The 27,680-nt window shown below is 39.0% G+C and overlaps 1 protein-coding gene across 1 annotated transcript; it reads left to right on the top strand.

The window, feature by feature from the left end:
* Positions 1-7,625: 7,625 nt before the first annotated feature.
* LOC134647482 (uncharacterized) lies at positions 7,626-27,555 on the top strand. The gene is made up of 10 exons (XM_063501834.1): positions 7,626-9,466; positions 9,897-10,027; positions 10,644-10,864; positions 13,819-13,934; positions 21,593-21,649; positions 24,596-24,733; positions 25,405-25,622; positions 25,885-26,076; positions 26,381-26,530; positions 27,450-27,555. The coding sequence occupies exons 1-10, from the start codon at positions 7,645-7,647 to the stop codon at positions 27,504-27,506; spliced, it is 3,102 nt and encodes a 1,033-aa protein (XP_063357904.1). The 5' UTR covers positions 7,626-7,644; the 3' UTR covers positions 27,507-27,555.
* The last annotated feature ends 125 nt before the right edge of the window (positions 27,556-27,680 follow it).

Below are 27,680 nucleotides of genomic sequence, written 5' to 3'. Positions count from 1 at the left end.
ACTCGCGCGACATGATACGGAGAGCCTAGGTCTCCTGTCTCAAATACTAGCAGTGCGAGCAGCGTTCACGACGGCCGTGTATCGCGTAGGTACACGGCCGTCGAGAACGCTGCTCGCACTGTTAGAAAGGAGACCTAGGCTCTCCGAAACATGTCGCGCGAGTGACATAAAACAAGTTGAGTCTAAACCGTTAAATTATTCGACGATAATCGTTTTTGAACAAAAGACAATCGAAAAATAAAAAGTATAACTTAACTGAATATATGAAGGCTTTTCTAAAACTATCTATGTTTATGTTATCTATACATATAATAAAGCTGAAGAGGGTCGAAAGTCTGTACATGGAAGATATTCGAAAAAAAGTTGGTTGGGGATACTTAGAATCGATAACAGAACACGTTCTAACAGTTTTTAGAATTTTTGTCTGTTTGTCTGTTTGTCTGTTTATCTGTTTATCTGTTTGTCTGTTTATTTGACCGCGCATCACGTGAAAACGGCTGAACGGATTTTGATGCAAACTTTACTAATCTGTCAAGAAACTGCCTGGCCCTATTTTAGGCTAGAAAAATTCAACCCCTAAAAGGGGGGGTGGCCACTACACTCAATTAAGTTATGTTTGCACCTGAATCTTATGGCGCTAACTTAAGAAAGTGGTGCACACTTTTTTTTTGTGAATGTACTTTGTAAAAAAAACAACATTTTTCTTAGTCAATGTCAAACGTCTTTGCAAATACATATTAAATCACATTTATAGACGGGTCTATCGCGGGTTTATTGACAATAATTAACATTATGTGAAGTGGGTGGTTTGAAAATATGATGTCTACCCCAAACTTTTTCATACACTTTTCGTCGGGTAGTTGCACTAATCTCTGTTTTGAAATTTTGTTGGGACATCAGTTAGCCGCGACCATGACCAGTGAAACCTGTGTCGAAACGTCGGTAAATAAAGGTAATAAAATAAATTTCGAGATAGGCCCGTCTATAAATGTGAGTTAATATGTGTTCGAAACGCGAAAGTTTTTAAATAGGTATTAAGTAATTGTAAATGTCAAACAATTTGGGACTTGCATTTTAAACGCGTTACCATACCTATCCGAAAAAAACGAATTTTTCGCGAAATTCTCGCAACGTATTGAGGTTACAAGGTAGCACGGTCTCAGGAATCTGAGGAAGAATCGGAGACGTTCACGCAGTGCGAAGAACGGTTGACCGCTCAGCGGATTCGCACGACAGACGCGCTCGACGGTAAGTACTGCGGTGCATCAGCGGGTACTGGAGAGTCCAGCACACACATTAACCTACATTAATACTATTGTTCTGTGTTTAAGCACTGACAGCCTGGACGCTTCGGGCCTTCCTCCCTACGCGGAGCTCGGCCTTCGGCCTTCGCACTTAGACAGTTATACTATTGTTCTGTGATTAAGCACTGACATCCAGGACGCTTCGGGCCTTCGGCCCTACGCGGAGCTCGGCCTTCGGCTTTCGCATTAGATATCCACACCAAAATTCAACCATTGCGGCGGTGTCCCTGACATAGCCTCTCTCAATTTTTTCCATCAAAAAAATTCGCGCTCGCTACGCTCGCGTTTTTAACTTTTAAGGTTAAGCCTACTTTGATAAAGGTGGCATTCTGGGCATCCTACCGAGCGACTACTACTACGACGGACACTTCGGGCCTTCGGCTCTAAGCGGAGCTCGGCCTTCGGCTTTCGCATTTAGACACTGATACCATTGTTCTGTGATTAAGCACTGACATCCTGGACGCTTCGGGCCTTCGGCCCTACATGGAGCTCGGCCTTCGGCTTTCGCATTAGATATCCACACCAAAATTTCACGTAAACCACTGCGACTATGTCCCTGACATAGCCTCTCTAATTTTTTTTCTATCAAAAAAAATTCGCGCTCGCTTCGCTCGCGTTTTTAATACAATTTTAAAGGTTAAGCCTAATCTGATAAAGATGGCATTCTGGGCACCCTACCGAGCGACTACTACTACGACTTAAGCACTGACATCCTGGACGCTTCGGGCCTTTGGCCCTACGCGGAGCTCGGCCTTCGGCTTTCGCATTAGATATCCACACCAAAATTTCACGTAAACCACTGCGGCTATGTCCCTGACATAGCCTCTCTAATTTTTTTTCTATCAAAAAAAATTCGCGCTCGCTACGCTCGCGTTTTTAATACGATTTTAAAGGTTAAGCCTAATTTGATAAAGGTGGCATTCTGGGCACCCTATCGAGCGACTACTACTACGACTTAAACACTTACATCCTGGACGCTTCGGGCCTTTGGCCCTACGTGGAGCTCGGCCTTCGGCCTTCGCATTTAGACACTGATACTATTGTTCTGTGCTTAAGTACTGACAGCCTGGACGCTTCGGGCCTTCGGCCCTACATGGAGCTCGGCCTTCGGCTTTCGCATTAGATATCCACACCAACGTTTCACGTAAACCATTGCGGCTGTGTCCCTGACAACATTACTCCCATCTCTCAATTTTTTTTCTATAAAAAAAAATTCGCGCTCGCTGCGCTCGCGTTTTTAATACGATTTTAAGGGTTAAGCCCTACTTTAATAAAGATGGCATTCTGGGCACCCTACCAAGCGACTACGACTTAGGCCAATTTATAATTACATTTTTTTACACTGTTAAAAGTAATCCCCGGTACATACATATATGTAGATATTTAGTTGTGCATACATAAACATAACTGTAAATAAAGTGTAAATACTCGGCCTCAAGTTTTTGATATTTATAATATTCTCCTTTCCTGTAATCTTACTTCTAACTAATATAATATTAGACCTAAATTCGAAAGTTTGTTAGGAAGTATGGATTTCTATGTGTATAAATCTTAATTTTTCATGCTCAGAATGATTTGACTGGAGGACAGAATTGGATGATATTTGCTATGGACATGTTTTGGATAGGTACACTCAAGAACGTAAAAATACAAAAGTAGTACTGTATTGTCCGTTATACACCTTTTTTTTTTTTTTTTAAGAGGGGAAATGCTTTAAGCATACCACCCGGCGCGGGGACGGGCCGGGATGGTTATGTGGGACTCCCTGTTGTGAGCTAATGAGACCCCAGGTTTACCCACTAAAACCCCTCTGTTGCCGCCTCGCTGCTATAAGGCGAGGTCCCAGGAACGCCGAAGTACTCTTCCGCAACCTCACCAGCGGCCGTCCGGACTCGGACCCGACTCTTGGGGAAATCACCCCTTCACCTCATTGGGCGCGTTGGCTACACATCGCGCCCGCCCACGCAGGGGTCCGTTATACACCTACTATAACTCTGTGTCGTTTAAATCACGTCTAATATTGGAATAAGGGCGAAAAAAACTATTGGTTTTGGAGTGTAGTTTTGTTTAGTGGTAAGTACCTACCTAATTGTAAAATATTTTATCTGGACTTCAGTCCGCTAATCGTATCCATCTGTCAACTTTACTTCAAGTTCCGCCTCCAGGGGAGAGAAAGAGAAATTAGGGATGAATTAGCTTACTGACACAGACCGAATTCCACGCGGGCGGAGCCGCGGGCACAGCTAGTACGTAATAAAAGAATTCTTGTAGAACAATAATATGAAAGTCTCGTAAAGCAATAAATTAGTGGTCATGGGAGCATTGCCTCGAGCCACGAGACATTTTATGACGTGTTGGGGATAAACTTCACTCCAACGTGTACCTACCATGTCAACGTACATGTACATATGTGTACGACTGTACGTTTAGATTAAGTATGTGTTATTCTGGAACCCAAGAAGTGACATTCGGTTGGCGACTGCCACGACACTACTGCTGTAGCATTGCAGCAGCGGAAAATGGGCGATGTCTGCTAGAGTCTGTTCGGAAAGGGAAGAGTCGTGGAATGTATTGGGCCCTATACATTCCACGACTCTTCTCTTTCCGAACAAACTATATACAATTTTTTTTTGGATAAAATGTAAGGAATCGAATGGTACCCTTACTTTTATCGTTTTTGGAAGTTTAAAAAAAAAAGTTAAATTTTGTAACTTTTAGGTGCTGTATTTTTGTAACTTTTCCATATTTTTTTTTAATATCCAGATTATTGTGATAAATTGCTTGTTTGTTATCTATGTTACTAGATTTTGTTATAAAGTTCAACATGTGTCATCATCCCTATTTCCGTCCATTTTCAGGCATTAGGAGCTTAAACCAATAAAATGATTAGTCAACCGCACAACCTTGACCTATATTAGTGAATTACACGCCAGAATTCAGTCTACCACCACAAAAAGTCATGCATTCCTCATTAAAGATCACGACCTAACCAAGTTATTTAATAAACTGAGAATATCGCACACCCCCCACCCCCGCTACGGGGAGGGGGGATTCTCTGCATTCGTATTCGCACACGTAGACCATTAGTGAATTCCGGGCCTTTCTTTGTTTTAGATCTAAAAGATCGTAACTGGGGAATATTTGCTAGGAAATTGAGTCGTTAAGGAAATAGGTTGGTGTTAAAAGCATGTTGTGTGTGCTGAAATATTTAGGCAGTTATAGGTGACCATTTAGGACGATAAAAATAGTATAGAGTATAGAGGGATATAGGAAGGGAGGTAGGTATCCTAGAGGGATAAAAATTGCAAATTTAAAATGACGCCTATATTATCATGTACGCCTATATGACGCCTATATGTATGTACCTACTTTACCGTGCAATTAAGTAACTATGTATATTTATCTTCCAACATAGTTTATGCAGACGTTTCTTTTGACGATTGATGATCTATGCCCTGTTTATCAAAAGCTTGTAACTTGTAATACAAGTGGAAGTCACTTTCTAACAAAAGCTGTCAAAAAGGGACTTCCACTTGTATTACAAGTTACAAGCTTTTAAGAAACGGGCCCCTGCCGTCAATAAGTTTCCACTAAATCACGAAATTTCCCTAAGTAATTATTTTGGAAACTCAAGATTTTGTTTGGGCCACGAGATTACTTTTTTTATTTCTTGAGATTTCACATTTTTCGAAATCCAATCCAAATAGGTATTTGGAAATTTTCCGCAACTTGCATTTATATTTGATCTGTCTACGAATGATCTTAATATTTCCATAATAAATGCTTATGAGAACCAACGCTCACTCTATTACCATAAAAGCATTTTCTTAGATTACATTCATGAACAAAGAAGTCTGTTTACATTTTCTTTAAAAAATAAATGATATTCCTATGTAAATCGCATGAGGTACATTCCCGTTTTTATTAAAAGGGGGAATGAACTTTTTAGCGTCACTTGTTGTCACGGTTACAATTAGTTGTTCAGGGGACAAATAACTCTACAAATCCTTTAATGGTATAAATAAAATATGCATTTTATGGTACCTACTTAATAGCAGTATCAGGACTACAACCGCGAAAATCGAAGTTCGCAAATTGCGGGCATTTTTCTCTGTCACTCTAATTACGCCTTCATTGGAGTAAAAGAGAAAGATCCCCGCAATTTGCGAATTTTTGTTTTCGCGGTAGTCCCTCAGTGCGGTGTGTAACAACAAAATCGGTTTTGTTTTTTGAATTACATGATTGTAGTATTTTTTTATCAGTGTAAATTCTGACTATTCGTAATATCATATCAAGTTCATATATTTGCGATTGGCTTGCACGTCTATAGCCTGCCGGTGGCGTCAAATATTCATAAGTTGCTGAACGAGCTTCGTTATATATTTCCCTGAGGGTGGATCTGCTTTGCTTTTGCTATTAATCTACTAAAAGCATAAGGGCCAAGGGCCCGATTCGGATTTTGTAATAGACATCTATTAGATATCTTTTAGACATCGCCAAGATACGATAACGATATATTTAAGATCTAACCTGTCAAATTTGACATTTTGCGCGATTCTGGAGATACTCTTGAACGATTTCCTCAAGATATTACTTAGTGATCTAATTCGCATCTAATAGATATCTAACACGATCTATCGTAAAAGTGACATTGGTTGCCCGAATTGCGCTGCAAAAGAGAACTAGTTGAAATGTAAACTATAACGTATCTAGAATGGATCTAGTACGTGTCGTTTCTTGTGAATATCTTGAAGTTCGAATACGGCAGTAAATCTAATGAAATGCTTAATATTATTGTCAAACGTTATGTACATTCCCGTTAATATTTTATGATACGCTAGACGCTATTAGCCAACTTGAAATAAATATTACATGAAAGTGTGAAAGGAGTTTTCCTTTTGAATAACAATATTTCTGCCTTTAGAATCATAACGCGGCTTCTGTATTTGACGGGGGATCTAAAAGGGTATCAAAAGGGACTTTGAAGGGCCTCCTTTTGTTTTTCATATTTCAAGGCTATTAACGTATGGTACCCAATGTATTTTTATTTTATTCCTACAAATACAAATGATGCAACACGTACTGTCTGAAACAGGACTTCTTTAAGAAGTGTAAAGGTACAATACAATTTAAATGCGCGTTTTCACTGAAGCATTACGGAATACTAGTTTTAAGTATGGAAAACACGTTTTCACTAAGAAGGATTGTTACGGTGACGTAGACATTGCTTGAATACTAAACAGGGTGATGAAAATATCTATACAGAGAAAATTATGAGGAAATTCGCGACGCCGAAAATTTACTTCCAAGATACCTAACACTCTCTTATAATAGTTATAATTCTTGGTTGAGAAAACACGCGACAGGTGAAAATTCCGACAGATTTTGGAATTACAATCTACAGAATTTAAATATTTTTATTGAAACAAGAGAGAAAACATGAAATCCCTTTTAAGTAGGTAACTTATTTGGTATATACAAGTACAAAATTATTGACTTGTAACTTTTGTCGACAGATGATTACAGCATGGGTCCTATGGGTCCTAGCGCTAGCGGTGTCCGGCGCGGCCGCGGCCGAGCGCGGGGGGTCGCTTCGCGGCGCTTTAGAAGCTTTGCAAAGACGCCACCGGGGGCGGGCACCCCCAATTGCTCCCGACTATGATCTGTACGAAGTTCTGCCTCCGAACGGTTACCCAGGTAAGTTTTACGAACTCAGTGTCACTGTTAGAGTTCTGCCAAAAGTGGTGGATCACTGCGTGAAATTATTGTATTGTAACCACGGAAAAGTTTCCGCAACTCGACGATTGGCACCTATTTTGCGTGGAGGGAGTGGGAGGTAGGCTAGTTCAACAATAACTAAAATTATTAATAAAAAATAGATATTTGTATAACATCGTTGATCTTGATATATGCAAAAAATTATAAACTAAAATTAAAAACTACAACTAACTATAATAACGATAACAAAAATTATAAAGAAAAAATAAATATTATAATATCGTTGATTTTGATATAAATATTAGTGATTTTGATCTAATTATTATGAATAGTTTATATAGGCTGAGTACTGGGTACACAGAGGCTGCTTACTGGATTTTGGAGGCTGACTACTGGAGAAAAGTGCCACTTTTTGTTTAAACTTAATTAGATATATTATAAAGAGGATTGCTATTTTTTTAAATATTTTGGTTTAAAACTATGATAAACAATTGATCTAACCATGTCATTTGTTTAATTATCCGACTAATCATGTAGAAATGCCGAACGTTCAAACTTAAAAAAGTCGTTATAAGGCTGACTACTGGTGCCTTTACCCTATTTTCCAGATACCGATTACACTATGGATACCGAAGATTTAGAAGAAGACCCGGAAACGAACTATATTCTCAAGCTTCTAGAAGAGAATGACAGACCCATCGAAGGTTACGAGTACAAACTAGTTAAGAAAAAGAGCAACCACTTGGGCCCAGTGGACATTAATAGGAAGGAGTCAGCTTTTCGCGAAAGGAGCCATCATTCCGACAACGATAGACTACGGGATCTGTTCACGGATAGGAATGATGTTGAGAACCCTAAGGAGGTACAGCAAGTTCGCGCTGAAAACGATGCTGAATACGCCATACTACTAGGCCAGCTGTGGTCAAAGTACAAAAACAATAAGCAACATAACACAGAAGGAGCTCCACAAGGAGTCGTTAAACTATACAAAGAAAAGATTGTCAAAAAACGATACCCAGATAATTGGGGCCCTATTGCGTTTAAGAAAAAGAGAAGTCCTGAAGCTGAATACGAACGCTCCGGGATGGCAAATTATGACGACTCTAAAGTCTTACCAGGACCTGTCGATCTCAATAACTTCAACGTCTACGACCAGCCTGATGATGATAATGATGACTTGCGAGAAGAATACGCAATCGCTTTTCAACCTTTAGATGATGACAGTCTATCGGATTTGGCGGATGACGACCAATATAGGTACGATGTCATCGAGAAACGTTTTCCCGTGACCAAGCGGAGCAGTGGACCGTACGACTGGGGTAAACCAAAGACAAAGAAACGCTTTGCCCAAGATCAGGACAAGCGTGAAGTTTCTAAAAGGTTCAGAAGCAGTTCTGGCACTGATCCAAAAATTATTAGAGATTTATCGAAATTATTTGGTGATTCTGAACCAGAGCTTATTAAGAACCCTGTCAAGAGAAGCAGTGATCAGCAAGGAAACTCCTATGAGACCAAACCGCCACAGCTCTCACACAACATACCAACTCAAAATCATACCAACGAACGATCGAATGTTTCTACATCACCCGATGATGCTAGTCATGAACATCATCACAATTTACATCACCCTGGAATATCTGGCAAGGAAGTTGAACATGTTCACGATCACGATCATAGTGACACTGAAAAACCTATTACCATCAAAAAGAAATCCATTGACTGGTCCACATACTTCGGGATCGATAAGCGCAAGAAGAAGTCTGTAATATTAAATGATTTCAATGAAAATAAGCTGAGGAAACAATACTTTGACACGTTCAATAAAGAAGTGATGTATCCTTTAAATTCCTTTCGAAAACACAGCAATGTGAAAAGGAACTACGTACAGCGTCCTGAAAATGAAGAAACAGAAATACAAATAGATAATGCAAGAGCCATCGCAGTACGTGACGGTGATAAGAGGAACACCGCCCAAGAACAGGTGTCTCAATTAGACAACATCGATAAGAAACTAAGACATATGGAAGGGATGATAGTAGATGAAGCACTACACTATTCAAACGTAGAACAACTCGACACCAAGGAAGAACAGGAGATGAAGGAGAAACTGCTTTCTCGATTAGCTGCGGCTTACAGCCTGGAGAAGATGAGAAAGGCCCTGAGAGAGTTCAAGCAAAGCTTGCAAACGCAGAAGCCAGATATTCCTAAAGGACCCACGCATATGCCAATAGAAGAGGCGAAAGAGAAGCGTGTAGCCGTCAAGAAAGAGAAAGTAGATATCAATAATAACGAGATTCCTCTGTTCAGCAAAGGAGATGATAAGGAGGATGACTTTGAGGAAGAGCAAGGCGCGGGTCACTACTTGAATGGCAAGATTGAGAATCAGTTCTCTGAAGGCTACATGGGTGGCAGTGGAAGGCATCGCACACCGGCTGTCACAACAGGTAAATAACCTTAAAATCGTCATGATTCTAAAAAATTTAAGCAATAAACTCTTTAGATCCCTAGTACCACATACATTAAACATTGAGCGTATATAGATTACCTAAATTTTTCGTCACCTCTGACGTACAATAGCAAACGACTCGGAGCAGTTATTTAGTGTTTAAGTATAAAAATATCTGGGTGTCCGAGCTTCGCTCAGAAAACATATAAAAACTCGAAAATGCGCGTTTTCCCAGAGATAAGACCTAGCTAGATCGATTTTTCGCCCCCGAAAACCCCCGTATAGCAAATTTCATCGAAATCGTTAGAGCCGTTTCCGAGATCCCCGAAATATATATATATATATATATAAATAAATAAATAAACATTGCTCGTTTAAAGGTATTAGATTCAACAGGTTTTGACTAGTAAATTGTTGAACATGTCCAGGTACTGCTACAGGCGCCTGCCCAGTATTGGCCAAGATCGTGCAGCGTTGCCGCGGAGTGGACCTTCTAGCCGGAGACCGTGGACAGCTGTTCCTGCCTCTCTGCAGCCTGCATCAGATCTGCTATCTTTGTGTAAGTAGACTAGGGTGTGTTCAATAACCAAGCTCCCAGCTCTATCCAAGATCGAGTAGCAACATTTGTACCTCAGCTCTCCCCGTCTGTTCGATATCGGCCGTGGAACCTCTGCTTAAGTAATCCAGGGAGTGTGAAATGCTGGCGGCCTAGCCAAGGTGACGAACGCTATCGCTTCCCCATCAAATCGCTTTGTGTCTCTCCATCACTCTTCCATATTAGTGTGACAATGACAGTTGCTTTTCGATTGCTACGGAGCGTAAGCTCTTCCTGTCTATTCGATATCGGCCGTGGAACCTCTGCTTAAGTAGTCCAGGGAGTGTGAAGGCCTGGCCAATATCGCCGCTAGATTTTTCTGTCTGTTCAGCCTACATCGAGTTGATATCTCTTTATAATTGTGGGTGTAATTCACGAGCAGAATTGGTTCTAAAACTTGGGAAAAAAATCATCACTTGTTTGACAAACAAAAAAAGAAATACCTAAGTGTTTGTAGTTTACAGTGAGTTATCCTTCCGTTCAAGATTCTAATGTTGGCATTGGTGTTGGCTTTACATGAGACTACATCTTGATTATAAATGTTTAACATAGTATAACATAAATTATTGATAATTTACAGGGCGAAGCACCTCCAACAACCTGCGACCTAGTATTCCTCTCCGAGGCCGACACGACTTGTGAAGGCGACACGGGCTGCCAGCGCGCCGCGCGTTCCGCACTGATGGCACTCCGTGAACTGCACGACAGCCTGGCAGACGAGCTCGACGGCGAATGCGAGGCCAGCCCCTGTCTCCCGGCCACTCTCAAACTGAACACCGGATGGCAGCGCGCCTTGCAGCGATAAAGACATTTTAATAAACCCTTGAAAATATGAGAATAGAATGAGCATACTATTTCCACGAAAATGTTTAACTAGTCGTATTTTTTCTAATCACCTTTGTTTCATTAGTAGTTAATATTCGTTGTTCGTACGGCTCTAACCAGCCATAGAGCCGTATGGACGTAGGGTAAGAAATCTAGTTATGACATTCAGAGATCCTCCTGATGCCCGGCGTCCTATACGTGGGACATGGACTTTAACTCTTTGGCGACCAGAGTTAAATTTAAACTGGGAAATTTTGAAAACAGGTCGTCGGGATGTTATAGGAGTTACTTGCGCGGTGCGAGCTAATATCGGATACGCTTTCGTTGTTACGTGTGATTTAAATATATATGTATATATTGTATCTCTATTTGTATGTTGTTTTTAAAACGTAACTATTTTAGTTGGGAGTTTTAAACTCGAGAGTAAGGAGATACTTGTTTTTTTAGGTATGCTTATATCGTTACGTTTTAAATGTAACATACTTATGTGCATATTTATTTGCTAGATATATTTTTGCGAATATATATCTGATATAATTCTATTTATTAGGTATTGTAGGAGTAAGGGGGCAGGACTAGATATAAAATTATTGAGAAACGTCGAGTATTCTGACGTTAACGTATTTACACACACTATTTGTGTTTTGGGTATTAAGGTGTGTCGACGTGTTTGTATTTATTAATTATTATAAATGTATCTTCATATTTTTAAAATTATTAAGAAGAAAAATTATATTCATTGAATATTAAATATAATATTTCAAATGTCGAGTCTTTAATAAGTACGACATTTAACGTGAATTATGTCTTAATTTTCGCGTTGATTCTATTAAATATTTTCTAGTTATGATACTTATTTAATGTGGCAAGATAGTTAGTGTAACTAACTGAATTCGAGTCAAACTTAATGCTTCGCTGTGACAGATAAGGACAAAGCTATTCTCTAAGATTCCAGTGCCGAGTCATATTTTAATTCTAGAAAATGCTTAAGAGTACGGAAGCACTAAAAAAGAAGTCTTGAAGACTATCAAAGTATGCAGGCGGAAAAAAAATATTTTTAAAGTTTTCCTTTGCTATATCGCTGTCATTCTAGCGTTGGTATATTACTTACTTAAATAAAAAAGATAGTGAAAGACAAAGCGCTTGCCAAGAATCATAACCCTGTATCGAAAATTCAAACCAAATCCTGCCTGACGGTCTTTGTGAATTGCCGTAGAAACCACCTTAGACTTTACTAGACAATAAATCTTTGGCTTATATGTACACGGCTATTCCGAGTTTTGTAATCGTTAGGTAAAGGCGCACGTTTCAAAAGTCTTCCGGTCAAAATTGGCTTCTAATTGTGCCCTACATTATGCCTCTATTTGACATGTTCAAAATTATCTATATGTAAAGAGCATTTGGGATTGATATTCGAAGGTACCTCTCTAGGTACCAAGAATTTAAACATCAAACAAACGTTACTGTTCTTGTCTATTTTTTACGACAAATGTGTGTGTATAAGTAACAAAAAAAATTGTTACATTGGTCTGTTAGTTGTTTTTAAAACGTAACGAAGTAGATGGGAGTTTTAAACTCGTTAATGCGGAGATACTTGTTTACTTGGATATGTTTACACCGTTACGTTTTAGACACAACACCGTTTGTCACCGTTAGGTATATAAGAAAGGATATGATTTTTATTTACTGGAGTTGTCACAAATGATTACGATGCTAGTTTTTATACAAATAACACAAAAATTATAGTTTTGCTCATGTTCAATAGAGGCAAAACTCCTACCGTTGACTTACTTTCTTAACTTGCATGTTTTACCTAGAGTTTTACAAGTTTAGCGGGGATCGCGGGAGGTAGATAGAATTAATCAATGTAATTTATCATGTAGTAGACGGTGGTTACCGGTCATTTAAACAACTTGAATGTCATCACCTTTATTCGTAAAATGTTCAAGTATTAAACACGTGAATATAAATGGTTTTCAATAACGAATTTTGTTTTATTAGCTTACATTTCTGACACATATGTGCATGAGAAAAACAATCATCTGACCTGTTAGTCTGTTAGTAAGTTAGCATATTAATTATGAGTTGTATTCTCGTGCGCGAGTTCATACATCAAGCGCAACTTTAAGTATGGATTCGCGCGCGAGAACGCAACTCATGCTAGACTGGCTGAAATATTATCAATGGGACTAGATTGAATACCGACTCTTTAAAGACTAATAGCTCTGTGAGCTCTAGATCTAGCCAACCCCCAATATGTTTAAAAACAAGTGAATAAAAAACTACATATATACCAAATTGGCAAGCAAACCTGCTAAAAAATTTCACAAGAGAAATGCGACCTGTAGGCGTATTCTGGATGGTTTTATCCACGTGATAGAATAACTGTCACTTATTAACACCGCTGGATAGAAAGTGACGGACACCGTTTTATCACGCTGCAACGTAGACAAGAACGACCATCATATCCGTACTGTAAAGTGTCGTTCTATGGAACTTGCTAACTATGTAAACAAACCGTCATATTGAAAGTCATAATAAATATGCATTTACTAGTGACTTTTGTTTACATAGTAAGCAAGTTCCCTGGAATGTCACTTTAGAGGAGAACTCCCTGACAAACTAACGAAAGCATTTTTTCCCAAGCTGGAACAGTAACCTTCGCTCCGTTAAGTCAAACACGAGAGGAAATACATTTGTTATGACATACACGTTCAAAATGAACTGCACTGTGCATTAAGTGCAAACATAATAGAAATAAATGTAATTTAATCCAGCCACGTAGAGATAGCCACAGATATCTACTATTGATAACATGATAAGAACAGCGCCGATACATCGATAACATAGCGTCCACACTTCACGACAACATCATTAATACAACGCGTGTGAACAAACTTGAAAAACAAAGAAAACTTAAAAAATTGGAGAAAACAAACCTGTGAGAAAGAAATAATGTTAAGTGATAAAGAAACAAAAGAGATGAATGAAACAAGAGAAACTGATTTAAATGATAAGGGATTTGACAATCCGGCGGCGACCGAAGGTAATTATTAGAACTTATCAATAATAATTATTAAGGATGTTATTGTTGATAACCTTTAACCGCCCACAGTTCGAGAAAGATCGAGTGAAATTTGAATCGGTACTAGTTTAGTGTATAGTGAGTATTTTGTGAACTGTCGATCTCGCGAACCCCGATGGCTATGCCATTTTGAAAAAATCCATAAACTGAATAGACAAAACAATCTCGAACCTGTTCCAAAATTTCACGAGATTCTGTTGAGAAGAAAACAGCCGGAAAGACATACGAAATCATTTTGCCCCAGCTTCGCGCTCGCACAATCAAAACTAGAATTGAGTTTATTTGGTTTAACCTCTAGCTGCCCGGCGTCAAAACTTGCCAAGACAAATACAATTTTGATTTGTCAAAATAAAGATTCGAATTAGAATAGAATGGGAGACCGTTTTATTGGTCTCTGGGCGATTTGTTAGATGTATTTTCCGATTTTTTTTTTTCTTGTATAATAAATTCCGATCGTCTTTTTTCCCTGTATAAAAATTTCCGCACGCCTTTTTTCCCTATAGATATATTTCCTGGTATATTTTTTTTCTTGTATATATAAATCTGAACGCCTTCTTTCCGTATAGACATATTTTCCGATAGATTTATTTTTGTTGTTTAACGAAAAATTTCATGGTCATTCATTTTACTAGGGGCAAAACTTCTTATTTGCTTGGACCCTGTTTGCAATCTTGTCACAACATCGGTAAAACTCTGATTTGATTTCAATCGGAATACGACGGCACCCGAAGTGTCAATCAATTATTGTTTTAAATGAGTGACATTTTCATATCCATTAATATGGAATTTTATTATTCAGTGTCAAATGTCAAACCGTTTCGTTTCGTTCGTTTGTCGGGTACTAGGGCCGTTTCTCGAAAAGTTGTAACTAGTACCTTGTGAAAGTCCCTTTCAAACAATATGAATAGAATAGAGACTACCGCAAGTAATATTAGGTACCTACTTACTAACAAGCTTTCTAGAAACAGGGCCTTTAGACGCTGACTGAAACAGCACGCTAAATACGAACTTTTTCGATAAAACACGATGGAAAGTAATTATGCACTACATCTGTATCAACTTTTATGTTGTAGTGTAAGTAGGTAGTAACGTAAACGGGCAAAATTGCGAACATGCGAATACATATTATATAATTTTCTATCAAGAATCATATCTATTTTAAAATTTCTGATCAGGAAAAAAGACAGCCGGGAATTTGTCCCCTAGTAAAATTAAGGACTATAAAATATTGCATTATGTTAAAAAAAATACAGGGAAAGAAGGCGTTCAGATATTTGTGTATAAGAAAATAAATCTATCGGAAAATATGTCTATACGGAAAGAAGGCGTTCAGATTTATATATACAAGAAAAAAAATATACCAGGAAATATATCTATAGGGAAAAAAGGCGTGCGGAAATTTTTATACAGGGAAAAAAGACGATCGGAATTTATTATACAAGAAAAGAAAAATATCGGAAAATACATCTAACAAATCCTCTGGGCGGCTATATGTTAAAATCGAATACAAAACTAACACAACACTCGAACGAAAAATGGACCGTGGGATGGCAGCGGATAATTTCCTCACGTAGGGTAATTATCATGAACTAGGTTTTTGGTGTAACACTTTAAACTCCCGTGTTTTGTACGCATATTTAATTACACAAACGGGTCTACCGCGATATAGTGTTGTCGCTCAAGCGTTTCCGGTATATTTTTGGGACGACAGCGCTATCTATGGAGTATAACACGAAGCCTCGGCAGAAGCTACTAGACGTGGTGACTCATCAGATCGGCAAGTGGTTTACAAATTCCATCACCACGCGACGCCACTGTAGAGGGACGGAGGTGGGGACGTGATAATGAAGACACGGCCCAGCACTTTGCCATCGAGCAGCGTCGTGAGCGGACACAATTTATTGTATCTCCCAATTGGTGAACTTGATTATACATACTTATTGATTTGTGGTAAAGTAACGTTGAGTAATCTAGTCGTAGTTAAATTATTGTTCCAATCTAAATGTTAACTGTTATTATTTGATTGCCTTAGCATATTACATGTAACTGAAGATACGTAGATCTATCGTGATTAAAATATCCGTTAATTTAAATAGTGCTTACCTCTGAACTCATTTGGTCTTGTACTTATGTTTCTCAAATAAAAGGTGTTAATATATACTCTGTGTATTTTTCTTTTATCAGAAGTTGGAGTGCGTGCCTTGTACGCCCACAACAATGCCACGTGGTCGGAAGAGAAAAGCGGCAAAAAGAAGATCGCACCATCGGTCTACTAGCTCAGAGTCATCATCTACGAGCTACAGCAGTTCAAGCAGCTCGTCAAGCAGCGACAACAGCCGCGCTAGGAAGCGGCGCAGACGGCAAAAGAACAAGCGAAGCCGAGATGCACTGCCAACCGTGAGTCAAAACATTGTTTTATCGTCAGTGATACCCGAATTCGATCCGTTAATCGATGACGTTGATAGTTGGTTAGATGTAGTTGAGGCTAATGCGCGTACCTTTGGGTGGTCAAACAGTATGATAACATACCAAGCACTGCAAAAATTGAAAAATACGGGTAAAATTTGGTTAGATTCTTTTCAAAAGAATGAGTGTAAATGGACAAATTGGACATGGAAACAGTGGAGCGGTATGTTATCAGACACGTTTCAAGTTAAACGGAATACTTATGTGCTTCTCAAGGAATTGATAGAATCGAAACCGCTGCCTAAGCAGTCATTATATGAATTTTACTTTCAACAAAAAGCAAAAATTGACCGGTTACATTTAGGGTTTCGAGAACGCGACGTGATATCAATTATTGTTGGTTCGATAGGTGATGTAAACATTATAAGCGCTGCGGAAGCGGGTAGTTTTAAATACTGTGACGAGCTCGCTTCATTCCTGCACGGTAAAACCTACACAGAACTCGAGAAACCCGGATCTAGCAAAAATAGTACGACTACCAAACATCCTTTTCGATCAAATAACACGATTCAAAGTCAAACCGTCACAGAAAACAAAGTAACCAGTAGTGCAACTGAGACTTCTACGCCAAGTAGTAACAGGAATGCAACCAACGGTATTACATGTTATCGTTGCGGTGAACCGGGGCATAGAAGAATCAATTGCACTGTTAAAGATAATGTCAAATGCATTTCATGTAATAAATTGGGGCATTTAGAAAAAGCTTGCAAATCAAAAACCAGTATGAAAGTCGAAAAGGATGCGGAAGTCAAAATGATTAATGATTCTAAGCAAAAATTTTTCAAAAAAATATTTTTGGATGAACTGGAATGTGAAGGTTTCTTTGATATGGGGGCTGCTTGTTCTCTTGTAACGGAAGATTTTGCCAGACGGAATAACTTGCATATATTTCCGTTAAACGCTCCTGTCAATCTTTTCGGATTTAGGAATGACTTCTCGGTTCAGGTGACTCACGCGGTGGCGGTTAATTTAAAAGTCGATTCGGTTGCGATGATTACGACGTTTTATGTAATTGACACGTTGTCGGGTGGCGATATTATAATAGGTCGCAATTTTACAGAAGATAAGAGGATTATGTACGTTCGAGTTGGCGATAATTTAACATTTAAATCGGTCCAGTCATTGGAGGTGTTCAATATTGACACTAATACACTGAATAGTGGTGACAGTAAGGAGCACGAATCAATCCTGAAGGGAATTTTTTCGAAATACCCTAAATGTATATCCAATGACTTGACAGATTTGGGTAAAACAAGCTGTGTTGAACTTGATGTAGAGTTGACAACTAATAAACCAGTATGTCAACGACCGTATAGAATGTCCGAATCTGAAAGAACTGCCACTCGCGAGATATGTAATGACTTATTAAAAAGTGGTATTATTCGTAACAGTAATTCACCTTACGCAAGTCCCGCACTGCTTGTTAATAAGGCGTCTGGAGCCAAACGCTTATGTGTAGATTACCGCCAACTTAACAAGATCACGGTCAAGGAAAAATACCCAATGCCGTTAATCGAAGATCTCATTGATAGGCTTAGGGGTTGTAAATATTATACCTCGCTAGATTTAAAAAGTGGGTATCATCAAATCTCAGTTAAACCCGAATCGGTTCATAAATTAGCCTTCGTCACGAGTGATGGGCATTTCGAGTATGTTCGTATGCCTTTCGGGGTCTGCAATGGTCCTGCAGTCTTCCAACGACTAATGGACACAATCTTAGGTAATTTACGTTTTGGGCGTGTCATTTGCTATATGGACGATTTGCTCATTGCCACAGAGACTCTAGAAGAAAATGTCGCGTGTTTAGATAATGTGCTGCAACTCCTTGAAAACAATGGTCTAACTATCAATATGGAGAAGTGTAAATTTTTTCAAACGGAGGTCACTTTTCTAGGCTATCTAGTCTCACAAGAGGGGGTGCGGCCTAGTGATCGTAAATTGAAAGCAATAAATGAGTTCCCCACCCCAAAAACTGTTCACCAGTTAAGACAATTTCTGGGCCTTATAAACTATTTTCGAAAGTTTATTAAGGATTGCGCTTTACTTTGTAAGCCTTTAAGCAATTTACTAAAGAAAGACTCTGTGTGGCAATGGAGCGACGAGCAAGACATGGCGGTAGCAAAATTAAAGGGTGCTTTAGTAGATAACGTCACATTAAGCATTTTTGATCCCAAGCTCCCAATCAATCTATATACTGATGCGAGTCGCGACGGTCTTGGTTGTATTTTAATGCAAACCACGCAAAATGGCGAAAGACCAGTGCATTTTTACAGCCGACAGACAACTAATGACGAAAAAAAATACCATTCTTTTGAGCTTGAGCTATTAGCCATAGTTACGGGTTTACAAAAATTTCGTCATTACTTGTTGGGGACACAGTTTAAAATAATTACCGACTGTAACGCTGTGAGGTATGCATTAACTAAGCAGGAAATAGTGCCACGCATCAGTAGATGGGTCTTGTATACTCAAGAATTTACGTTCGAAGTACAACACAGAGCTGGATCACAAATGCAGCATGTCGACGCCTTGAGTCGCAATCCAGTTAAAAATGATGATGTACCTACTGAAAGGGATGAAGTTATGTTAATAACTGAGGGCGATTGGCTTTTATCCGTGCAATTATTAGATCCAAATATCAGTCAAATTCGAGAAATCTTACAGTCAGGCGAGGCCGAAACGAATAAACAATTATTTAATGAATACGAATTAGTTGGTAATAAGGTATATCGCAGAACAGAATTTGGTAGACGCTGGGTAGTTCCAAAGAACTGTATATGGCAGGTTATCCGATTAAATCACGATGATGTCGGACATTTTGCGGTGGACAAGACAGTCGAAAGAATAAGAGCTAAATATTGGTTCCCACGATTAAAGAAAATTGTCGCAAAATACATAAAAAACTGTCTCAATTGTATTTATAACAAACATGTCCACGGCAAAAAGCCCGGCGAGCTTTATCCTATACCTAAACATTGCAGACCGTTTCACACGCTGCATTTAGACCACTTAGGCCCCTTTGTCAAAACTACGCAACAAAACAGCCACTTATTAGTAATGGTAGACGCATTCACCAAATTTGTGTTCATATCTGCTGTCAAGAGCACAAAAAGTCAAATCGTCATAAATGAATTAAATAAATTGTTCAAATTGTTTGGGCCACCAAAACGGGTTATTTGTGATGCAGGTAGTGCTTTCACGTCAAAATTGTTTACTGAATTTTGTAAAAACTCGGGAATTAGGGCTCATATTATTGCCACGGGTGTGCCTCGCTCTAACGGACAGGTAGAGCGTTATAACCGGACCATTTTAGACGCTTTACGTAGTTTGGGCGCGGACACGGATGACAATAAATGGGACCAACACATTACGAAAATTCAGCAAGGAATTAATAGTACAATTAATAAAACAATAGCTGCGGTGCCAAGTGAGGTATTTTTCGGGTATCGAATTCGGACTAGTAATGACGGAATCACTGATGATGACAATGTTGAGAACTCGGTCGATGTGACGGCACTTAGGAATCAAGTCGATTCCAACATCAAAAAGAACGCCGTGATTCAAAAACAAGCGTTCGATGCTAAACGTAAGAAAGCGCCTAATTATATGGTAGGTGATTTGGTGGTACTGAAAATTCCGAGCCAGTCAAATGACGGACAAAGTACAAAGTTATTGCCGCTTTACAAAGGGCCATTTCAAGTAACCGAGGTTCTAGGCAAGGATCGCTACAAGGTTGCCGACATGAGAGGAGCAGAGAGAACTTCAAAACGTTACGATGGTACTGCATGTGTTGAGAACATGAAGCCATGGATCAACTTTGGAGCAGATTCTGACTCTGAACGGGACCCGGATGTTGTCAACAGGATCGAAGGTAATATTTAACCATATTTATCAATATTTGCATAAACAGTTCATTTACTATTTGGAAATGTTTGTTATTGTTGATCTGAACATATTTACTCGAACAGGTTAAACCTCGAACTAAAAGGTTTATTTTCTTTTGATCTAATGCAGTAGCCTCGTACAGATAACGAAGTGTGAGTACTTAAATTGTAGAACATAGGAAGTGAACGTCACTTACTATTTTATCGGGTATGTGGTGATACACGACTTGTAATCTGAACATTACAAGTTCAAACCACAATGTGGAGTGAGTTGGCCGGCGATGGGATAACAAACTCTACCCGAATAAAACAATTTATTTACTTGCACTAGTCGTTTAAGGCCGCTTTATTTATACCTACCTATAGTTGTCGAATAAACTAACTTAGACGTTTCTGTTCTGTCCTCAGCTCCTGCATAAGATCCGGACGTGGCTCGGGACGAGCACGTACTCCAGGCTGGCCGGATGTTGTCGCTCAAGCGTTTCCGGTATATTTTTGGGACGACAGCGCTATCTATGGAGTATAACACGAAGCCTCGGCAGAAGCTACTAGACGTGGTGACTCATCAGATCGGCAAGTGGTTTACAAATTCCATCACCACGCGACGCCACTGTAGAGGGACGGAGGTGGGGACGTGATAATGAAGACACGGCCCAGCACTTTGCCATCGAGCAGCGTCGTGAGCGGACACAATTTATTGTATCTCCCAATTGGTGAACTTGATTATACATACTTATTGATTTGTGGTAAAGTAACGTTGAGTAATCTAGTCGTAGTTAAATTATTGTTCCAATCTAAATGTTAACTGTTATTATTTGATTGCCTTAGCATATTACATGTAACTGAAGATACGTAGATCTATCGTGATTAAAATATCCGTTAATTTAAATAGTGCTTACCTCTGAACTCATTTGGTCTTGTACTTATGTTTCTCAAATAAAAGGTGTTAATATATACTCTGTGTATTTTTCTTTTAATAGTTTCATTGTTTTTACCTTTAATTCCGACGTTTCAGCTGAGTTGCACCAGCTGTGGCCACGGAAAGACTGGCGTCCCAGCAAATGTCAACGGAGATATAAATAAAACAACACTGAACTACCCGAAATTAGTTTATAAAAATGTTCGGGGTAGACAAAGAAATTGCAGCTACCCGTTAAAAGTTTAATGTTTCTTGTCCACGGCACGACACGCAACACTCACAGTCCGTAAACAATGAAACTATATCGCGGTAGACCCGTTTGTGTATTAAATAGGTTTTTGGTGTTTCAGATGACGGGTCAAACTTGAGGCCGGATTTGGTAATCAGTGTGCAACCGCGACAAAACGGTAGGTACTTTTATTATCTCTAATCAACTTTAATTTCCATATGTTACTTTTACCCCTTAGAGCCATTCTTGAGTAATTTAATAGAGGAAGCCTTAAATAAGTATGATTTCTAAGGGCAAATCAAATGGTTTACAGCTGTAATTCAATTAAACTTTAGAAAAAAACATTTAAAACATGTTTCTTTTGAATTATTGTATATGAAATTGTGGAATCAACTGTCGCCTGCGATATTTCCGGACTAATACGGCCTTCAAGCGTTCAAGAAAAAAGCGTATTCCCATCTTAAATGCCGGCAACGCACTTACAATCCCTCTGGTGCTGGTGGTGCGGGTGTCCATGGGCGGCGGTAATCGCTTACCATCAGTTGATCCGTCTGCTCGTTTGCCTCCTAATTTAAAAAAATCGAAAAGACGTTAGATAAGCGCTCCGTCCCTCGAGGCCAGTCCATACCATCCACAGGCTATATTTAGTAGATCAGTACCTACCCTATCCACGGGCTAGATGTAAAAAAAAAGTAAAAAAGTCATTTATTGTCGCAATGAAAACATACAGTAACAAATCTTCAAACAAAGAAAAAGAAAAAAGACACAAGAAGCAAAAAAGTCCAATAGGGTTGTGGTTATGGGGTGTGTTGTGATAAAGGTGTAGACGTACCTGGGTCGTTCTCGCATTTCGTGCAAATCGGTGTTTTCGGAAATTTACCAAAAATGTGGTGGCGTTTTCAAATATCTGTTAATGCAAGGTTGTAACATAGGGCCTAAAGTATATGTCTCTCCAATGAACAATTCTAAAAAGATATGTATTTTCTTTATATGTACAATTAACACCCAAATTTTTCATTCATCTCTACATGTAACGCGTGAAGATATAACTTTGACCTACATTTTAACCTTAAGATACTACAAATAGAAAATTCGTTGTTTGTTCAATAAATGACTTATTTAGTTATGTTTTAAATCGTATAATATTAGAAGCTAGAAATAAATAATAAAAACTATACAGCCTTATAAGTGTATGGTTCAAGTAATTTCTTCATTACCGACGCGAGAAATAGATTAGCTATATTTTGCTATATAGCGAGGGTATATAGCGCCTACCGCCGATGCAACACATTGTTCGTCAGTCAGTTGGCCGCGTGATCTCGTAGCGGACGCCCGTGTGCCGCTGTTAGCGAAAATATATACGATCTCTCGGGTCGGGAAGGAGTGTGGTTCTCGTTAGTCTTCATCGCCATCGCGTGATTTATACAGTAAGTAGCAAGTGTACATTATTATAATTATACGTAATGAAGTGTTTTAGTGTCCCCTTTCAGATGGTTTATTCTGCAAAATTAAGGTCTGATGCCAACTGATGTAGGCGACAAAAACTTCCAAAACTTCATTCATATCGGTTTCATTCACTTCTTTTCCTTCTAATTTTACTGGGAAAGGTAATGAATGACTTAAGAAGGTAATGATAATATATTCGAGGCAGTGCATTTAATGGAAAGAGGCTTAGTTATTATAAATATTACGTTGTTATAAACATTTAAAACTGTATATGATAATAGGGGAGCCCAACCGGGGAGCCTTTGTAGTCTAAGATGGTCGACCTTTACCGATATGTCTGACGGATGAAACTTACATATTATGAAAGAAAATATATTCCTGAACATAAATAAATAGGGTTGCTTAAAGAAATATGGTCAAAACTATGTTTAATTATTTTTTGAAAAAAAATATTTTTTTCTTTAAATTTCACCGATCTGTCTGACAAACGAAATAAGTTCCAATGGAAAGTATACAACTTGTACAATATAAATCAACTAGGTTGCCTATCTTTTTCCGGTCACTATTATGTGGTTATAGGGTTGCTTGCGAAAATCCGGTCACAAATAAGGTTTGCCAGGCTTTTAAATAAAATAAGAAGGGAAGACTTTTAGCGATAACTCATAAACGGCTTAACTTATCAAGTTCGCTTTAATTTTGTTTGAATGAGTTTATTAAGCACTATTTTTATGATTTTTTTTTCATATTTTTTGGATCGATTTTTCAAAAGTTAGAAGGAATAACCTTTTTTTATTCTTTCTAAATTATTATTTCCGAATTGATTGACTTTATCAAAAAATGTTGTTTGCAAACTCCTATTTATTTTTAAAGACCTATCCGACGACACCCCACACTATAGGGTTAAAACGATAAAAAAAAATTACATAGGTACAAAACGCGAATGATTTAAATATATTTTGTCTATGCTAATTTTTGAAAATTTGAAAACTATGTTTAATGTGATATGGTGCGCAGATGATCAAACCGACTTAACAAACACTTGGGGTTAACAATCTCGACTTATAATGATGATAAGTAAATGGTGAATGTACCATCTAGCTTGAACATTATAAGTTGAGATTGTCAACTCCAAGTGTATGTCAAGTCGGTTTGATCATCTCCGCAGTGCTTAAGACACATGTTTTTAATATTTTTGATTTTAATTGGTGTTAATTTTCTTGAAATACAGTTTTTATATAAATAATAAATAAATAAATAAATAAATAAATATTGGGGGACATCTTACACAGATCAACCTAGCCCCAAACTAAGCAAAGCTTGTACTATGGGTGTTAGGCGACGATATACATACGTATATAGATAAATACATACTTATATACATAGAATATGTTCGATTTCATAAGTTTGTTTCATTACCGTCCACTGATAAAATTACCATCTCGGCCGAATTCATTACCAGCGCGTAGTTCATTACCAGTAGCCTTATTAAATGAAAAGTAATAACGTTACAAAGGTGCCTTTAGCAGAAAAATGTTAATAAATGAATCCACAAATTGACGAAACTCAAAAGTTTACCATTTAAAACAAAAATTACAAATCGAGAGAATCTCACCGATTTGCACGAAATGAGAGAATGACCCACCTGCTGTTGCACTTACTTAAATCCATTAATCCTCAGCGTCCCGCGCCGAGCTCCCGGTGTCTACGCTAGATTGGCGCTCCGCCCCTCGAGGCCAGTTCATCCCAGTCCATGGCCTAGATTTTCTCATCGGTGTGTCCACGCTACAGATCCAACAGACGGTGGAGCTGGACGATTGTGAGTACCACTGACACTTCATAAGCCTTATCTTCTAACATTTTGACACCGTTATGGATGGTAGAACACCAAGATGACCTTCTTCCAGCAAGCTCCTCCCAACGCTCAGTGACCGCCTCACAAGCTTAGACACAAAGCGCCAGTTACGAAAAGAGAAACCTAATCCCTCCTACGTGTACACGGTCAACGCAGCTGGCTAACTTTATTGTCACGCGTGCAACAGAGTAATTAAGACCAAGTTCGGCCTGGCCACATGAGGGCTCACTCACGCTAAACAACGTCCATAATATTTATTTACGATCTTAGACATAAAGTCCATAGATATTCTGTGAAGAGTTACGTCTGCATTATAATAATCCGTCTGATCCTATTCCGACTTAGGGTCTGTCACCAACCCGTCAAAACGTTCAATGTTAATGTATATTGGAATTTTCATAATTTACTGCTGAGTGGAGTGGCGTTGATCAGTCCGTCAATCGTGCTTGGTGCAAAAGACCCTTATAGAAGGTCTTTTAAGTGTGGAAGATCTTCACCTAGTCCTAGCAACTTATAAGTAGTTATCTCAGCAACAAGCTGATGCCATCATTTTTGGTCTTATATGTAGTTAGGTAGCCAATTTTTGGAGTGTCGATTCAACACATTTGAGCAGCCGATATTTTTTTCCTTCACAGTAATTTCAAGAGTAGACTCTGAAAACCGCTACATAGTCCGAGTGCCAAACGGTGAATCGCTATACCTGGCCAGCGAGGTGTCAAGCCAGACGCAGCGATGTTTGTGCGGCTCAGGACGTGCCTTCGTGATGCATCTCCATGACAACACGAGGCAGGAGGCGATGCAAATGCAGAGGCGGTTAGCTGCTGCGTCCTGTTGCTTCCCTTGTCGATTACAGGTAGAATTTAGACATTTCAGTTGAATAATTTTAGTCATTTTACAATATCTAGGCAACGTAGCTCGGAGCTTCGAGCCTGAGTCAGTAAATGGACAATATTCCATATAAAATCATCTGTAGACCCAAAATTACCATACAGAAAGGGCTTTGGGAGACTGAACCATGAGCGGTTCAGGGTAATCACCATATGAATACACACAATATTATAAGCACGCATTCAAATAAAGGTAATTACACTTTTCTCTATTCTAAAAACTTTTAGTTTGTCCCTCGTATCTGCCTCCAGGAAATGAAAGTGATAACTCCTCCCGGGGACTACATCGGTCGCATACAGCAGCAGTGCACGTGGGTGGTTCCGTTCTACCTGGTGAAAGACGCCAACGACCAGGCCATCTTCGCTGTTGAGGGCCCGGCGGTCATGAAGCGGAGTGCGCTCATGCTTTCAGAGTTTAAGGTAATGGTAATGTGGATTCAATGCTTTAACTTTCTCTGTGTCCAGGATAAAGTGGTAACTCCTTCCGGAGACTACATTGATCGCGTACAGCAGCAGTGTACGTGGGTGTTACAGTCAGCAGCAGAAGTTGCTAAGCGGGCGAGGTGTTCAAAATTACCTTGACGCGCTCTCATTCTCTTAACAATAAAGTCGTGTCAAGATCATATTGAACACCTGGCCCGCTTAGCAACTATTGCTGCTGCCTGTACCATTCTACCTGGTGAGAGACGCCAACAATCAGTCACCTACCGGTTTTATTTTTCAGATAATGACAGGCGATTCGCTCCGAGAAGTCGGAAAGATCGCCCACGGTTGGGACCGCGAGTTGGTCAGCTTCACAACCACGCTCTCGATACCGCACAACGCGGTCCAGCCGCGGCATAAGGCGCTGCTGCTGGCGGCTTCATTTCTGCTGGTACGTTCACACACACACACATACACATATAGTTTCTAATAAATGTCAAGGAAACCGATAGGTACGAGTACAACTTTCAAGAAACGAGCGTGTGCCCATCTTAAAGGCCTAGTTTAAGGCTTAGTTTGTTTTGAAAAGAAAAAGTAAAGCCCACTAAGATTAAGTGCCAAATACCCCAGTGAAGTTTTGCTAGACATAACAGGTAGAACTTACCCAAGGGCCCACGTGAGTCGTTAGAGCCACGGTAGCCTGGAAGTTTGCGCTGGTATTTTCTCGGGGTTATGGTACACCGGCGCAGTACCACGAAACTGTTTTTTTTTTTAAATATATATTCTTCAAATCTTGCATATGCAAATGATAATGCATAGGTAGTCCTTGCTGAAAATTTATAGTTTGAAAAGAAAAAGTAAAGCCCAATTAAAACCGTAATCTCTACAGAACTAATTTATAAATATAGGTATCGATATTGCCAGTACTAACTACATATTATAGTCCAGGAGTTGACTGGTATTTAAAGCCATCTTGTAGACTTTTTTAATGTAATAAAATTCAAAAGCTATGTTTAGTTTTAACTAGGTAGACTTATATCGACCGGGATATGGACCGTGATTACCTTTTGTATTGTTTTCGAGCTCCCGATATTTCGACGCAGTTACATGCATCTTGTTCACGGGTAACTGAAGATAGCGGGTCGGTGTCAAAGTTTTGTAGACCGCGCTCGGTCTACCCTCATTCGTGCGCGTCGACTGCCTTCGCCAAGCCTTCGCTTTCAACTTTTCACACTCGTTGGTCTGGTCGCGTTCACACTCGTTGGTTCACGGTCCATATCCCGGTCGATATAAGTCTAGTGAAACTAACCGTGAATCATTCAAAACTGTTAGTATTTTTAAACATTAAAATTGCCGTTTTCTTGTTGCAGGAATACACATATTTTGAAAGAGCAAAATCGAGTTGTCTTCGGTGTAATTGTTTGTAACGGATTTTTAGGACACAATCATTGTATTTGTAATATTTTTTATACTACTTTATAAATACACAATTTAGAATTGTATTTTTATTACATCTTACCGACTAACCTTTTGTGATGAAGCGCAGAAGACTGTATGTGTGGTGGTCAAAACTCGTGGGTTAAACCTTGGTTGTGATGTAT

This window comes from Cydia amplana, chromosome 4 (genome assembly GCF_948474715.1).
Source record: "Cydia amplana chromosome 4, ilCydAmpl1.1, whole genome shotgun sequence".
NCBI lineage: Eukaryota > Metazoa > Arthropoda > Insecta > Lepidoptera > Tortricidae > Cydia > Cydia amplana.
This window is presented reverse-complemented; position numbering and strand designations above follow the sequence as displayed.